We start from the raw sequence: 17645 nt of genomic DNA on the forward strand, positions 1-17645 counted from the left end.
ATTATGCAGATGAATGTAGCCATACCCAACCACTAGATCACAGGGAACTTCATGGAAGGACCTCATCACTTGTCGTTTGGGGTATTTTCAGGGACAAGGGTACCTCTTCAGGATGTGCCTTCCCACTTCGGGGGAGGACGATGTACTCTATTCAGGATACATGGCTTTTCGATAGAAGTCTTGGGCAGGATATCATTAGGGGTCCGGTAGTCCAGCCGCTCAGAGTGGTGGGTAGGGAAGGGAAGCACATCTATATTGATCCCCCTCAAGGGATGATTACGAACTCTTGGAGCCTCTGGTTATATGATGGGTGTCCTATTAGGTACCTGTACTAGGACCTCTGTGAAGAGCTTGCATCAATGGAGACTACACACACACTCACTACAAGCATGTAGCATACGCAAGAGAAATAAAGAAGGGATGCTTTTAACCCCATGAAAAGCATTCCCTTCTTTAGTTACACTGTGCGGAACGCCACACACCTGGTCCTGGGACAAATCCAAAGAGTCCTTTCTTTTAGACCTCATTGTAGAAAATATGAAAGCAAGAGCAGACTAGAAATGAAACAAGAACACAAATGAAAGACAAAGAGTTACCTTGAGATGAGTGTAGACAAGACACAAGATTGATTAAAAGCAAATCCACCAGAATTGCATGGACTTAAAGGATCGTAGCTCGCTGAAGCTCCCGCCTCCACCCTGCGCTGCGCGCCCATCGCCTTCCCTCCCTCGCGTTCCTTCCACCCCCCGCCTGCCACCATCGTTCCTGTGCCCCCCCCTTCTTCTCGCCGTTGCGCCCCTCCTTCCTCGCTGCTGCGCCTCCCCCTCCTCGCCATCTCGTCTCCCCCCTCCTAGCCTCTTCGTCTGTTCGCCCCCCCCCCCCCCCCCCTCTTCGCCTGTTCGCCCCCCCCACCCCTTTTTCGCCTGTTCGCCCCCCCCCCTCTTCGCCTGTTCGCGCCCGCCTCCCTTCAGCAGCGCCCCGCTCCCCCTCCCTTGCGTGTTGTTGCCGCCCCCCCCCCCCCCCCCCCCCGGGCTTCTCCTTCGTTTTTTCGCCCCCTCCCTCCTCTTTCGTGCTGTGTTTTTCACCCCCAGGGGGTTTTGTTTTTTCATTTTCATCCGGTCTTCCGCCTCTTTGTGTGCAGCCCGTTTCTTGCAGGATTTCCGCTTTCGCCTCGCCTTCGCCTGAGCTTCAGACTCTGATGGAGACTCCTTCCGCCTCGCCTCAGAGGGACTCATCCGCAGCCCCCTCGCCCGCCCCCGAGGACATCCCCATCACCAACAGAGGGGAGATCAGGAATCTTCTTCAGGCTCGCCTTCTTGCAGATGTGGGCAAGATCCTGGATGTACAGCTCCTGGGCCGGGGCCATTATCAGATCGAGTTCGAGGCCGCCCAGAGTGTTGCCAATGTCCTTGCCATGAGTCCTCTGGACATCAGGGGTGCTCGGGCTTTCTTCAGACCTTGGCAGCATGGTTTTGACCCAGCAGCGGCGGAGCAGGGAGAGCGCCTCTTCCATATTACAGTTTATTTCCCTGGTCTCCGCCGGGAGTATCTTCCGCTCCTCTCCAGGCTCGGAGCATTGGTGGGCTCGGTACTAGAGACGGGCCCCTCAACAGCTTCAGTGGTGGCCAGAGCAGCTGGGCTACCTTCGGTCAGAGTGTTGGTGTCTGACATCTCCTCCCTTCCTAAGGTCATTCAGCTACCTAGGATAGGGGGGGGGGGGGTGGATAGATCAGAGAATGGAGTTCTCGAGGCTCCCGAACCAGTGCTTCATTTACAGGCAGGTCGGTCATCTGGCCAAGGCCTGCCCTCGTCGCAGGAGACCTCAACCCTCACCACAGCAGCAGGCTACTGATGGCCCGCCCCCACAGATTCGGCTCGGCAGGCTGCCTCCGGGACACCTGCTCAGGCCACAGAGACCTCGGAGTGGCAGCCTGGACAGGGCCGCCGCCGAGGGAGACAGCCACAGCAGCACGCCCAGAGACCGCTGCAGCAGCAGCCACAGTCTCAGCCTCACTGGGTTCCCGTGAGGAACAGCTTTGCTCCCCTTCAGGAGGAGACCCCTGCAGCGACTGAGGACCAGGAGATGCCAGCACCCCCCCCACCCCCGTCCCCTCCCACCGCCTCGCTTCCACCTTCGCCTCCTCCCGTCTCCGCTCCGGTTTCGGCAGCAGCTCCCTCTCCACCTCCCTCGCCTCCCCCTCCTCCCCCTCCGCCCGCTTCACCTTCCCGGGAGGCCCTGGCAGTTCCCTGGCGCTCACCTGCAGTCCGGAGAGCGCTGAGCACTGACCTCGCTCGAGCATCACAGAGGCGACCTATGCCGATTAGGGCCTCACGGATTTCATCTATCCGCAGTCGGCTGAGTCGCCTTGGCATTAGACAGCGCTCGGAGGCTTTTGATTATACCTTCACACGGCTTTTTGGAGCAGAGGGCCCCCATGAGCCAGCACCCATCCGAGTTCATGTAGTGATACCTCCGGCCCGCGGGGAGGAGGCACTAGACTCAGCGGTGGCCTTCTCGTTCCCTCTATGTGGACCTTGTGACCGAGAGTGGACTCTAGAGCTCGCTCTCAGCACTTTGAAGACTCAGGCAGTTGAGTTTTCTCATCACATGAGCGATCTGGAGGTGACAGATGTGATAGGCCGACTTTGGGAGTTGGCTCATTTTTTCTTGGATCCCGGGAGTGTGGATACCTCAGGGATTCGGCATTTGGTCGTGCGCATAGTGGTAGACTTGGCACGCGACCCTGGATATGTGAGTATACACGAGGTTGCTCTGTCAGAGCAGGAGGCAGTCGCCATTGGCCACAGCCACTGGCGCCTGATCCGGGATTCTTGCAGTACACCAGGTGGGCAGATTCGCAGCCGTTCGGATGGGGACTACTCTCCATCCAAGCCGCTTGCGAAGGCCCGCCGAACGGCTGAGACAGCATCCACCTCAGCAGGGCATCCATGAGGATCATCTCATGGAATGTACAGGGCCTTGGCGGAGCACACTTTATACGCTATCGAGGTTGCTTGAGGCAGGAGCTTCAGAGATGCTTGGTTGGTGGCAGCATTGATATTTTGATGATGCAGGAGCACCACTTGGGTGAGAGCAGGATCCGGAGATATGGTTCGGTGATGCCTGGTAGATGGGACACTTTTTGGTCTGCAGGGTTTGGTCCTTTGGGTGGACAGGGAGGAGTATGCATGGTTATTGCAGATGTATGGCGGCAGGCCATTGTGGATCGAGGGATCATTGTGGCTGGTAGAGCACAGTATGTCATTCTGAGGATACATGATGAGCTATTGGGTGTGCTCAACATCTATGCGCCCAATCATGCTAGTGCCAGAGCAGAGTTCTGGACTCAGGTTACAGATGCATTGCCAGAGGCCGCACATTGGTGTGTTGGGGGAGACTTCAACATGCTTGAGGACCCGGCAGATAGGGTGGGAGGCAGTCATGTTACAGTGCACGGCACGGAGCTTGCAGCTTGGGACCGGTTTTGCATGTCACTGAGGATCACTGATGCATGGCAGCATGGGGCTTTCTCCCGGTCTCAGGACAGTCTTAGTTTCTCTCGGTCGGATCGCCGGCAGGGAGGGACTAATCTATCACGGATTGATCGCTTTTATGTGGGCGACTGATTAGGGGAGCGAGGGGGCTCCGTCGGCATTCTCGCTGGCACCTCATTTTCAGATCATGCGCCAGTTATACTGACATTGGAGGAGGGGACACGGGAGCCCAGCTTGCAGTTGAGGATCCCAGAGAGGGTACTTACAGATCCCAGTCTCGCTGAGGACATTGAGAGGATCTGGCATGATAGTCAGTGCTCTGACCAGGATGCAGCGGGCCAGTGTGCCCAGGGACTCATTGATCTTAGCTCTTTTCTACACACTGCAGCTTTGACACGACTGGGAGAGATTCGCGAGCGGGAGCAACGGCTGAGACGCAGCCTTGCTTCGCTACAGCGCCTTCAGGAGCAGCAGCCTGCATGTGAGTGGGTGGCGTCCCAGCTGAGCCAGGCACGCCAGGAGGTTAGAGAGGTAGAGGAGCAGAGACATGAGTTTTACTATCGTCGTCAGGCCTCTCAGTGGACGCAGCTTGGTGATAGAGTGACTGGAGAGTTTTTTGAGATCACTGGACCCCGTCGTGCGCGAGCAGGAGTCCGCCAGCTTGGTAGACCGGATGGATCGGTAGCTACTGAGCTCGGGGAGATCAGAGCCATTGCTACTACATTTTATAGTGACCTGCTTTCAGCGGAGCCAGCCACTGAGGATCGAGATGTTTGCAGACAGACTGTGTGGGCCCATGTGCAGAGGAGGGTCACAGACCATATGCGTACAGTTCTAGGCGCGCCTCTGTCAGAGATTGAGCTTGCCGAGGCCTTGAGGGTCCTGCCGCCGCGACATAGTTGCCCAGGGGAGGACGGACTGACGCCGGCCTTTTTTATGCGCTATTGGGACCTTTTGGGGCCAGGCCTCCACCGCAGGGGCTTCCAGCATGTTTTGGACACTGGGGTGATGCCGCAGAGCTTTTCAGAGGGCTTGATCTATCTTATCCCCAAGGGGGAGGGAGTATCAGATGACATTCGGCATTGGAGGCCTATTACGATCCTCAATACTGTCTACAAGGTCTTAGCAAAGGCCTTGAGTTTGAGGGTCCAGCCCTTCCTGGGGGAGTTGATTCATGCTACTCAGACAGGATTTGTCAAGGAGCGCAGTATCCTTGACAACATCTTTACTTTCTGGGAGGCGACGGCCCGAGCTAGATTTCTTGGCGAGGACTTGGTCGTGATGCTTCTCGATTTTGAGAAGGCATACGATAGAGTTGATTGGGGTTTCTTAGAGGGCACTATGCTTCGCCTGGGCTTTGAGCCAGGATGGATCAGAGGGGTGGCAGCTCTGTATTCCACAGCTCGCAGCCAGGTGCTGATTGCAGGAGGACGGGGGCCGAGTTTTGAGCTGACCAGATCAGTCCGTCAGGGGTGTCCTCTCGCCCCTTTCCTTTTTCTCTTCTTTGCGGAGGCCATGAGTATGTATTTGACGGCAGAAGAGGTTGGTTTGCGAGGACTGGAGCTCCCAGTCCAGGGGGAGGACCTGCTTTTGCAGACGACACGGGCTTATTTTTGCATGGCCATGAGGCCAATCTTATTCGGGCTGAGCAGTCGCTCCAGGTTTTTAGTGCAGCTTCGGGAGCACTGATCAATTGGCGCAAGACAGTGGCCTTTTGGATCAGTAGCGCTCCCACTCCGGCATGGAGTCCGGACCCCGGTTTTAGATGGATTCCTCCAGGCACAGCAGTGCGGTATTTGGGATGCCAGATTGGCCTAGATTTGTCACCTGAGCAGCAGATTGCCCCGCTTCTTCTGAGCATTCGAAAGAAGCTATTGTATTGGAGTACAGCTCGACTATCCTTGGCTGGGAGGGTGGTGGTGGCAAATCAGGTGTTATTAGCGACCATGTGGTACATTACGTCTTGCTGGATTTTCTCGAGCTCTTGCATCAGCCAGGTACAGAGGCTGATCAGGAACTTTCTGTGGTCCGGGAGGGACGGTCAGCCAGCTCGGGCAAAGGTTGCATGGGCAGTTATTACATTTCCGCTGGCTCAGGGCGGTTTGGGCATTATAGATCCAGTCGATCAGAGTAGAGCCTTATTGGGGAAGCTTATTGTTCGGGGGTTGCTTCCAGGCGCTGAGCCTTGGAAAGAGCTCCTCTTGCAGCGACTGCAGGCTCGGGCGCCCCCAGCAAGGGGTACTTGGGCACCACAGGTTCGCTGGATCTTCATAGAGATGAGGAGGACAGGCCTCAGTAGAGGATGGGAGGACAGATTTGCTTTGAGTATCCTGAGATCTTGGGAGCTGCTGAGACCGGGGCTCTCTCAGCGGCCTCCTTCTTGTGTTGAGGAGCGGGCCAGACAGCCGCTCATCTGGAGCCCAGTGGTTCACACGGAGCAGGGTCATATGCTGGGTTCTCGGCCTCGTCTAGCCTGGGGACCTTTAGCGGCAGGCCCAGCTCGTAGTTTTGGAGACTGGCAGGCTTTCTGCAGTCTACCAGAGGAGATCCAGGTGGAGAGGCTGAGTCACTTCAGAGGGGGGTTGATTATGAGGGATGATATACAGGAGGCACTCATCACAGAGGAGTGATTCACGCCTCTCGAGCGAGTGGCCCCACGGTGGATGGGAGCCTTTACACAGTTGGAGATCCTGATTGCTGTCAGAGCTAGCACTGAGGATGGCAGATGCCTCTACTATGAGATTCAGGATGAGGGCAGACTCCAGAGAGTGGAGGTGGAGTCGCCTTTGATTGCAGAGTGCACCTTTCAGAGGATTCGGGTAGTGGCCGCCGCTTCTCGGAAGTGGCATATTGACCCCGACCTTGCTGATGTGCTCCCGGATTGGCGCATATGGGCATATGCAGCGCGCCCCTTGGCCCGGCTACAGTGGGACCCCGGGGAGTACGAGTGGCATGATCCTTATGCATCCCTTGAGGCCACAGAGATCACCTTTTTCCAGTATACTGTTCGGCTGGGACGGCATATTTTGACGGCGAGGACGGTTTCTCCAGCGGCAGCGGGGCATTGGCGTCTACAGGGACTCTCACAGGATTTCCTGGAGGATTTCTGGGCTCGGCTCTGGGCTAGTCGGCAGGCCCGCAGGATCTCGGCTTTTCAGTGGTGGCTGGTCACCCACAGGGGCTCAGCAGTTGGCACTTGGCTTGTTTACAGCGGTCTTCCGGCGGCCTGCGTCCGATGCGGCCACCCTATGGAGACACAGAGACATTGCCTTTGGGACTGCCCTCAGGCACAGCAGATTTGGCTGCAGATGCTGCGTATTCTGGCCCCCCTCTCTCCAGAGGGTATGTTTACGTGGGGTGCCGCTGCTTGGTCGACTTCGTCAGGGCCTGCTATGGGCTATGAGATGGAGCAGGGCAGTCAGGCCATCAGATTTATTAGGGGCCAGCCTCGCCTGGTTTCGGCACCGGATTTCTCGTCCGCCAGCTGGACACAGGAGAGGGATTTACGATGGGAGCTCCTCAGCAGCCTCACCATCTGGTTCACCTGGAGGGCCCGGTGCTTCACGGCCTTTGAGGGGAGATTGGAGCCACCAGCAGAGACTGTACGGGGGATTTGGCAGGAGTTGATCCACACCCTGCGAGGACAGTACGACCGCATCCGCCGGGGAGACTCGGATGAGGCGATCTTACGGCGCCAGGCCTTTCACACCACTTGGCGCTGTGGCCCTTTCTACACCTTACACACGGGATCCCCCCGTTGGCACTACAGGCCACCTGTTTCGCTCTTCCCCCCCCCCCCCCATTGTATGATTTAGCCGCTCAATTCTTTATACTGATGCTTGTATTTTGCAGCACCTAGGGAGAGTCTCCCAGGCTGCCATGATGTATCCGCTGCTCTATCTTTCTTAGGAGCATGAGCGATCTTTTGTAGCCCTACGGGCGTTTTTTATATAACTAATGAAAGGATCTTTTCTTGGAAAAAAAAAAAAAAGACACAAGATTGATTGATTATTGATGTGACACCTACAATTTATAGGTGAGAAGTACAAGATTGAGTAGACTCACTTATGGGATAAATGTAGAGATACCACATGGCACTAGACTCAAGACACAAAGACTCAACTGAAACTAGACTAGAGAAATAGTACACCTAGTGTGCACTTATTTCCAACACCCTCCTTAAGTGGACACTAGGAGGAAGACAAAAAGACAAGACTATGACATGACAAAAGATAAGACCAAGACAGAGAGACTAGACAAGGATTGAGAGACAAGCTAGAAGACAAGATGGACAAGACTAGAAGACAGACATAAAGACTGATAGACTGAGAGACAAGACATGAGAGACAAAAGATCCTGAGACACCCCTCCTCAAGTGATATCCTCATATGGGTCCACAAGGGTAGGGACAAGAGTGGATCATAGACAGACACAGAGAGAGACAATCAGCCAATAGAGTGTTCCCAGAGAGAGAGAGTGTGTCAGATAGACATGAGAGAGTCTGACAGATAGAAGATAAATGGGGACATAGACAGAAAATGCCAAGAGAATGTGGGTAGCTAATCCACAAAAGAGAGGCATATAGACTGATAGATAGAGTGTCAAAGACATGTGACGGGATAGACACACAGGATAGACACATAGACAGAGAGACTGACTGATTGTAGATAGATAGAGAGATGGACCTAGATAGATAATCCCTCCTCAAGGGCAATCCTCCTGCTAGAGTGGGTAATGCAAGGGTGCCTCTTGGATAGGGACAAGATAAGTCCATGTAGACAAATAAACATGACATTACCCCATGATCTACATCATTGGTGATCAATGGTGGTAGATAGCATGAAAGCATAGACAAATATGAGAGAGATGGGAAGGTCTTACCATATTTGGCAGTGTCTAATCCCGTAAAAGATAGAGAGATACTTGATTTTTGCTTTAGATTTGCTGCTGCAGGTCTGGCTGGTCCAATGGACAGCTAACCCACATGTTGATGAAGAAGAGAGTGGCATGGATGCAGATGATTGCAAACCCTAACATGGCAGCAGAGATGAGAACAGATCCGACATTGACTTCCCTTTCACTGAAAGTTCTGTTGAAGAGGATGAGGGGAGTGGTTCTGATGAGGTAGGCGAAGACCCAAGTTGCAAGGAGGCCACAGAGCAGGAAAAGAGAGACAGGATTAGAGATTAGGGTTAAGGCGAGTACCGCAGTAAAGAGAAGGGCGTAATTGAGGCGAAAGTGGGCGCCGTTCTTGCGGATCCGGCTGCCTGCTTCGGCCAGGGAGTCTGGCTTGAACGGTCCACGAGCTCCCGCCATGGCCGGCTCTGCGAGACGGTGTGCTGCCAAGTCTCTGAGATGCGGCCCAGAAAGGCGCCAGCACAGCTGCCCGCCGTGAGGACGCTAATGCTGATGTCGGAGCACCTCCTACCACTGTCCCGACAGTAGTAGGGGTTTCTTGATTCGCGATCGCTTGATAGAGAGAGAGAGGTTGGTGCATGCCAGAGAGAGAGGCCCATGTGTTAGAGCGCGTGCCTTCCGTGTCCTGAGGTCCATGGCGATGGAGGCTTTGCACCGAACAGATCAAAACGAGAGAGAGAATTGAACCAAGCAAACACCAGCGGGCTGCGCTGAATTGAGTGGGACAGCTTGGAGAGAATGGTGAAAGCTCAAAGGAAAAACAGGGAAACGCTAAAACCATGGCTCTGATACCATGTAGAAAATATGAAAGCAAGAGCAGACTAGAAATGAAACTAGAACACAAATGAAAGACAAAGAGTTACCTTGAGATGAGTGTAGACAAGACACAAGATTGATTGATTATTGATGTGACACCTACAATTTATAGGTGAGAAGTACAAGATTGAGTAGACTCACTTATGGGATAAATGTAGAGGTACCACATGGCACTAGACTCAAGACACAAAAACTCAACTGAAACTAGACTAGAGAAATAGTACACCTAGTGTGCACTTATTTCCAACACTCATTGGGAGGCTTACGAGTCGAGATCACCCTTGGCATTCAGAGAGCTGTTTGGCAGAGGTTGTGGCACTCATATGGGGAAACAAAGATTTCCTCTTTTATTTGGCTTTCTCTACATGGTGGCCTTGCCACCAACCAATGGAGATCGGTCGTTGGTGCTATCCCAGCTTGTCCAAGATGTGCAGGAGCTTCAAAGACAATCTACCATTGGTTATGGGAGTGGAGGGAGGCACAAAGGATTTGGATTGCAATAGCACACCCTTTTGGAACGATGAGGAGGGATGCTTACATTTTTTTGGTGCTATTGCTTGGTAGACACAGGCGGGCCCGCAACTTAGGTTTGAAGGGAACGATAGAGATACGGTCATGCGGGTTACCCAGGGGGTGGGTTGGTGGTGCCGTCTTTAAGACATGCTAGAGTCAGGCTACGTACCACCAGCACAGAGATTGGACACTGCATGGGGGATCATTGCTAGCATCACAACCTAGCACATATGGAAGTCTAGACGCACAAAGGCCATGGAGGGCACTTTGGTTTATGATACATAGTGCATTTGCAGGATCTGGTGTGATATTATCCACGCGCTCATGGCCACTTGGGCCAAGATTCAAGGATCTTCGAGGGTTGCAGAGAGATAACATGGCCAATTCATGAGAGAATGGGATCCTGGCATCTTTTTCACTCTCTCATTTGGGACCTTGCTGGCAGCACTAGGCACCAGACTGGTTGAGATTTCCCCCTTGCTTGGTCTGAAATCTTCCTTCTTGTAAACTTTTTCATACTTAATAGAAGTCTCTTTTCCGTGGGGGGCGGGGGGGAGCGAAGGTTGCATCCAAGTAATCCCTTAGTTGTAGACTCCTAAACGAAATCTTCTTTTTCTGTTCGAGGACTAGACTCCCCTCCTAGAGCCTGTCGTTGTTCTGCTATAACCATCATCTGAACCTCGCCAACTTTGCAGCTTCTATGTGGACGAAGGGTCTATTGATCAAAAAGGATTGATCAAAAAGCCTCAGATTTCCTCCTTTATCTGGGTTTCTCTTCATGGTGGTCTGGCCACCAATCAGTGGAGGTCAGTTACTGGTGCTTGCCCAGCATGCCCTAGATGTGCAGGAGTTTCGGAGTCAGTTTACCATTGTTTATGGGAATGCAGGGAAGCACAGAGGGTTTGGTCTACGATTGCACACCTCTTTGGTAGGATTAAGAGGGATGCTATCATTTCTTTTGGTTCTATCATTTGGTTGACACAGTCTGGGCCACAACTGAGATTCGAGGGGACTGACAAGAGCTTGGCCATTATGGTTAGGCAAGGAGTTGCTCGGCAGTGTTGTCTTCAGGATTTGCCACTTTCACACTTTGTCCCTCCGGCACAGAGGTGTTGGGAGATTATTGCTAGCATCTCAGCTTGGAATATCTAGAAGGCTAGATGCACCGAGGCTATTGAGGGTACTCCCATTATTGTTTCTCAGTGTTTTTGCAGGATTTGGAGTGATATTATTCACACCATCATGGCTACTTGGGCCAGAATCCAGGGATCTTCCAGGGCTGCGGAGAGGAAGTGCGGCCAGTTTATGAGAGAGTGGGACATTTGGTATCTTTTTCACGTCCTCTCATTCGGGACCCTATTGGCAGCACAGGACTCGTGATTGGTTGAGATCTCCACCTTTCTTGGTGTGAAATCTCCATTTTGTTAAAAAAAATTCATACTTAATAGAAGTCTCCTTTCTGAAAAAAAAAAAAAAAGGATCCCTGAGTATCTTTGCAGGCTCCATCTTCCTCGACCATGTGCCAGTTTTCCCAGCTCTTGATGACATGTGGCAAGGTGGCCAGCATCAATCCTACAGGATACCATACAGCTTCCATCAGGCTTAAAAGGTGCAGATGTTACATCTTGGAAACCAGTTGATGATTCACCAACCCAATGTTAGGCTTGACGGATCTGGACTACTCCCGAGCACAAGGGGAGTACGTGTCACAGCCTGCCATTTAACCCTTGACAACCCTTGCTCCTACGTGTACGGAAATACTTTGCAACCGCAGGGGTGGGGTGGGGGGGGTAGAGAGAATGATCTCATTGGGCCTGGTCAGGTCTAAGTCAATCGCTCTGAATCTGCATCTACGAGGGGCCAATATTCTGATGATAGTTTTGACCTTACACTCCTTGATGCTTTTTTACCCCCCCTTGCTCCCACCCATACTTTGTTTGTCTTGACTGCTAAAGAGGTTTCTGGCTTGTCATTGAATGTAATATCTGAGTATGAGATGTTCAGTCCATAAATCACCATGCCAACACCTAGTTAATAATTTTCATTTTAATTTGCAGGTTTTCTTCGGATCAATATGCAGTTGATGACTCCCTACCTTTTATATCAAACATTTTGCTGGCCAACTTCTTCAGCCTTCTGGGCATTATTATCATTCTTTGTGTGGTGCAGGTCAGTGGACTTCTGCTTTATTTTATGTATTGCACATTTTTAAAACTTTCAAAAGTAACACTCATCTCTTTGGTTGGCAGTGGACGTTTCTCATTATACTTATCCCATTGAGCTACATATACATCGGCCTGCAGGTTTCCTTCACAAATCTTTTTAATGCCCGTAGGACACTGGATGCTAAGGCATCTTTCAAATGTTTAAATAGTTTCTCGTTGATTGTTTGGAACTTTGTTGCACACGACAATCTGGCTTTCTCCAGCTTTCTCCAGCTTTCTCCAGGAGTTAAAAAATCATTCTTCCTTGGGGGTTTCTTTGGGGGCACTCATGCTGTATATGTGTACCACTCTTGATTTTGTGGTCAAGGATGAGAATTCTGGAAAGGCATTTGATTATCAATCCCAACCCCTGACCCAAATCCCAAATTCAAATCTATAGCAGAGCATCCACCAAATTCTTTAAATCTCCAAGATAGAGTCCAAACCTTATGTATAGGGGTGTGTTTTGCCTCATAATACATATCCCCCCACTACTCTAATGAAGAAACTCTTCATTTACCGATGGCTCTTACAAGGTCGTCCTTTGCCTCTTTAAGGAGTGAGCTGAAGTATCACAAAAGGACCTGAGGCTCTGAGTCACCCATGCCTGTGTGGTGTTAAACACCATAACCTTGGTTTTCCCAAGGTTCACTATCAGATCTCTATCCGCACAGAAAGCCTGTAATGCATCGAGGTGTCTCTGTAATCCCTCCGGAGAATCTGAGATTAGAACAATATCGTCAGCATATAACAAGATGGGTATCAACACCCCTGCCAGACATTCCCCTGGGCCTCCCAATTTGTCTACATAATCAGAGACCGCATCAATGTAGAGTCCAAAGAGGGTGGGCGATAGCGGGCATATCCCTACTTCACACCTATCGTACTGGCCACCATATTGGATAGTCCGCCTGGAGCTCGGACTCTGCCTGTCTCACAGACTCATACAAAGCATATATCCCCCAGAGGCAGTCCCTGCTTCAATTTGAGGACCCATGTCCTCCACTTCAATACCCAAAGAAGCTGCCATTTGTGTAGATATGAAGTTCTCAGTCTCACAATCATCAAACATGAACAAAGCGGGCTGATCCTTAAGCTGTCCCCAAGCTTTACATACAACCCTGTCTTTGCTATCATGTAAAGTGTTGCCTTGCACATCCGGAACCATATGCACATTGGGCTTTGATGCATTTGCATTATCACGCTTCGTCTTGTTTGGGCATGCATTTGCAATATGCTCGGTGCTACCACAAGTAAAAGCATTTCCCCTCGCTCATATATTGCTTTTTCTGCTCCGGAGTGAGACCATAGTCTCTGACTTTGAAGGGACGCATTTTGGTAGACTTATGTTCAGCCTTTAGACCATTTTTGTCTTGGTTTTGGTCCTTTTTAGGTGGCTGTCCATTATTTTACAGGTTTTGGACAGCCTTCTCTATCGACTCAACTTGAGTTCCAATTGCTCGGTGGCAGTGGCAGTTGCGATTAGTTGATGTAAGGTGTGACTAGAATACATTTGTAGTCCCGCATTGTACACGGGTTGCAATCCTGATTCACACCTTCCCTTCCATTTTGCTTTGGTGACATGCATAAATGGAGACATTTCCAAAAGCATTTTCCAAAACTTTTGCACAAATGCATTCATTGTTTCCCCCTCATTCTGCTCCACCCAATCCCACCTCATTGTTATCTCATTCAATACATTGGGAGCAAGAATTGGGCATAGAACCTCTCCTTCAACTCTTCCCATGATCTAATAGGATTTGGTGAGAGCAGTACAAATACTGGTACGGTATGTACAAAGGCTGGTACAACAAGTACAATGGCTAGAAATCATAATAAATGATTAAATACCCTTGCCTTCAGTATTTCTTCGCGATGGAAGCCTCCAAAACAGTCCCCAACAGCCGGTCTTCTTCATGGGCAGCCTTCAAGAGAGAGAAAGAGAGTAGCCATCATTAGGGCAGCCTGAAACGGTGGTAGAGGCTAGTGGGCAACAAGAGAGCCTCTATTAATGAAGAGAGAGGGTTCCAATTTATAGATTTGGGCCTCCCATGAGCCTAAAATAGCAAGAGAAGGCTACAATGACAAGTGGAGAGCCACACAATAGCTGAAGTGACAAGTGTGAGGCCACTTGTCTCACTTTGATCCACTTTCTAACAAGTGTCAAGCCACTTGTCTCACTTTGGTCCTATCCCAATCTAAGAGATGGGGCCTTTCATGAACATGCTTACATGCAAGATCATGAATTTTTGAGTGAAATCCTCGTCACTAAAAGCAATATCAAACTGGGCAATAAAAGCAAGTGCCTTTGATGCATCATATTTCCCATGATATACGTCAAACTTCACAGATTTGTCTCCGGCTTGAAGTCACGAGACTTTGATGCATTAGCCTGCATCTCAACATGTTTTCCCCGCATGTTTGTCCATTGGGACAGCCTTTGTGATGAATGGCATCATTTTAGAAACAAAAAGTGATGCATTAGGCATAGATACATGTGCCCTGTAAGTATGAGGCATGGCTAGCCCCTCAACACACATTGGTGCAATTTCACCCTTAGCTTCTCCCCGGGCACACCCGAAGACATGAGCGGCATGAGATACGCAGAATACCTACACCAAACAGAAAATTGCAGCCCATGTTGCATGTGTTGTGTATGCACATTTTCAGCCGCCAATGGCATTTCACATACATTTTGACCACTGCCATAAACATTGTATCCTTCACGGGCTACATAGGATACTCCTGCATGGTGTGAAGTTGCCGATAGTTCCTCTCCAATAGCATGCGAATTCATCCTCTTAGACATAAGTTCTTGTTCGGGCACCTGTGGGGGATACCAAGGCATGTGGGATGGTTGCCTTTTTTACATAGGCATCCTCGGTACGAGCCAAGTATGCACATGTTGTATCCCTCGGTTGCATGTGCAATTCTTGAGCAATCATTGCCATTGCATGATTCATACAAGATTTAGCTTTCTTGGCCTTCAAACGATCATGTACCAATGGATCCTCGCGGCGGTAGAGCTTCAATTCTTCTTGTTGTGCATAAAGAAGAGCCTGCATATGAGTAAGTTCAGCCCTTAAGGCTATCGACTCTTCTTCTTGCATTTTCTCTTTGCCATAGGACGATTGTCCCACATGTTCCTGTTCCCTAATGTGCACCACATGAGTTTATTTATCTTGTAAAGCATTGGAAGCATGCATTTCATTGTCCCCTCCTCTTGTGTTAGCTTCTCCAACATTCACTGTATGGTTGTCCATAGTGGTCGAGATAGCTAGTGTTCGCACAGTGATCGTCTTTCACGATAGAAGTCAAAGAGAACTGTATGCTCTGCTACCAATCAGACTTGGTTGAACACAATGCTAATCAATACACTTAAATACACCAAGATTTACTGGACAACATGCTCAATACAAGAAGCAATTTGCTAAATGACAATAGACGCACAATGAGCCGGAACCGCCAGCCCCTCCCCCTCAAATAAAGTATATTGATCTTGGGAGAATCAAGTACATAAGGTCATGGGTATTTTGACCAGATTTCCATACCAATGCAGATGAAAACAGTATTGCAAACAATGTAGTTGTCAATGTAGACTTGCAACTCACACTACCCTCTAAAGTGCCCATGTTCCCTACCATGTGATCTCTATTGTTCCACCAACACATGGTAGCAGCAATCTCCAAGAGAGCACGTAGGACAAGAGAACACTACACAGGGTATGTGAACATGGAGTCCAGTTCCTCCCTCTTGCTACTTGCTTCCATATTTAAGCATCAAAGCAAGTAGAGTTGGTGACAACGGAAGTCTTCGCAATGAAGCGTTTGGTGTGTTGAAATCTTCGATTTGTCGCGATCCTTCACGACAAAAGTCTTCAAGAGGATGAAGGGAACCTTGGGAAAGCTTCCCTTTGATTCAACTTGAGAAAGGAGGGCTAAAATTAGGGTTTTCAACAAAAGACCAACAATTACAGCAAAAATAAGAGCTTTTTTGCTGAATTTCAATCATTGGGAGTATGTGGAAGAGTGAACACCACATGGAAATACTCTTGGAAGTTTGGAAAACACACTAGCAAGCTTGGATATGGAGTTGGAAGGAGAAAGTGCAAAAAATACAGCCAAAGAGGCCTCATGAAGGGGGCACCTACTTCTAGAGAGAGAGGGAAGAGAGATGGTGAGTTGTCTACTCTAGGCGTTAGGTAGAAAGAAAGAAAGAAAGAAAGAAAGAAAGATTTTATTAACGTCTTCCAAAAAGACCGAACTCGGCCTATGAGACAAATCGGAGTACCTATATGGGGTATCCTCTGTCATCCCAACAAAATGAAAAAGTACTGAATAAAAAAGTTGAATCTGGGGTGTGCAGGGGATGGAGCTCTATTACTAGGAGAATGCAAAGCTATATGCATGAGTATACAATCATGATATGCAACCTAGCTAGCTCCATCGTGTACCATACTGGGGTACAAACTAGACCAATACTTACCACCTATCACATGCCACATAACCATGTCAGCAGACAGTTACACGCACGGTTCACGGGCGGGTGTTCCCTTACCTAGAACTACACATTGGTCAAGCAAGCATGAAAACCATGCAATTTCAATTGCAAGCAAGCACATAAAGATGCTATGCAATGTAGCATTGGTATGGACAATCCCTGTTCTTGAAACTATACCAAAATAGACGTACTCCAGGCAAGTACATGAGGTACGAGACCCAATGGAACACCAATCCTCTAGGCATTTCGGGCATGTACACACAAACACAAGTCCCAGTGGAAAGCCAAGTCCACAATATCACATGAGTGGCATCAATCCCCCGGCATCCAATAGACGTACTCCAGGCAAGTACATGAGGTACGAGACCCAATGGAACACCAATCCTCTAGGCATTTCCGGGCATGTACACACAAACACAAGTCCCAGTGGAAAGCCAAGTCCACAATATCACATGAGTGGCATTAATCCCCGGTATATGCAACAACCATGGACGTCAATCCAATGTACATACATAATGAGAAAACACGGGTGGACCAATTAGGTGGCCAAATGGTGACAGCCTAGCTAAAGCCCCAAGGCTTTGGGTGTTGGGGCATGTGTACATCATGTAGCTGGTGTGTCATGCCATCCACATCTACATCTATGAATCCACGTGGAGGCATGCTTGAGTCCTCATGTTACCAACCATCTTCTCCGTTAAGGCACCAAGGGTAGGTCGGACCCTCCGCTCCTAACGTAATGCATCACACACCTCATGGCTCTACGATTCTTCTCATCCATAAGTGTTTTGACTCTAGAATCAAAATCCACCCATACAACAATCGAAACCATACATGCATTAGTGATTAGTTACATAAATATAGACATTGAAACTCGCCCAAGTCGTTGTGTTAAACAGTAGTTCATGACCACCACAAGGGTGTGCGTGACGCAAGCTATGACAATCACCACCTACTTGGACAACTTGTTTAAGAGAAGGTTTCTTCCCATACCACATGATAGGATGTCTCTAGCAAAGGTTGTGTCCGAATGGGTTGTCAATGATGCAAGCGAAGCTGCAACTACTGCAATCTTGTGATGCAACTGCTTCGAATGGGAGATCTTTTGGAACTACATAATAAAGACTAAATTGATGGCTGCAGGAAAGGCAACCTGGGCATAGGGTGGAAGGCAATGGTGAGTTCCTTGCCTACACCTTG

At 49.9% G+C, this 17645-nt stretch overlaps 1 protein-coding gene across 1 annotated transcript in view; it reads left to right on the forward strand.

The window, feature by feature from the left end:
- LOC147634844 (ABC transporter C family member 13-like) overlaps nt 1–17645 on the forward strand; it is a 243400-nt gene that overhangs the window by 159741 nt on the left and 66014 nt on the right. Inside the window, 2 exon segments of the mRNA XM_086804031.1 lie at nt 11799–11910; nt 11991–12044. Coding sequence (XP_086660157.1) covers nt 11799–11910; nt 11991–12044 — 166 coding nt within the window.

This window comes from Cibotium barometz, chromosome 10 (genome assembly GCF_041138505.1).
Source record: "Cibotium barometz isolate CiBa-2024 chromosome 10, ASM4113850v1, whole genome shotgun sequence".
Lineage (NCBI taxonomy): Eukaryota > Viridiplantae > Streptophyta > Polypodiopsida > Cyatheales > Cibotiaceae > Cibotium > Cibotium barometz.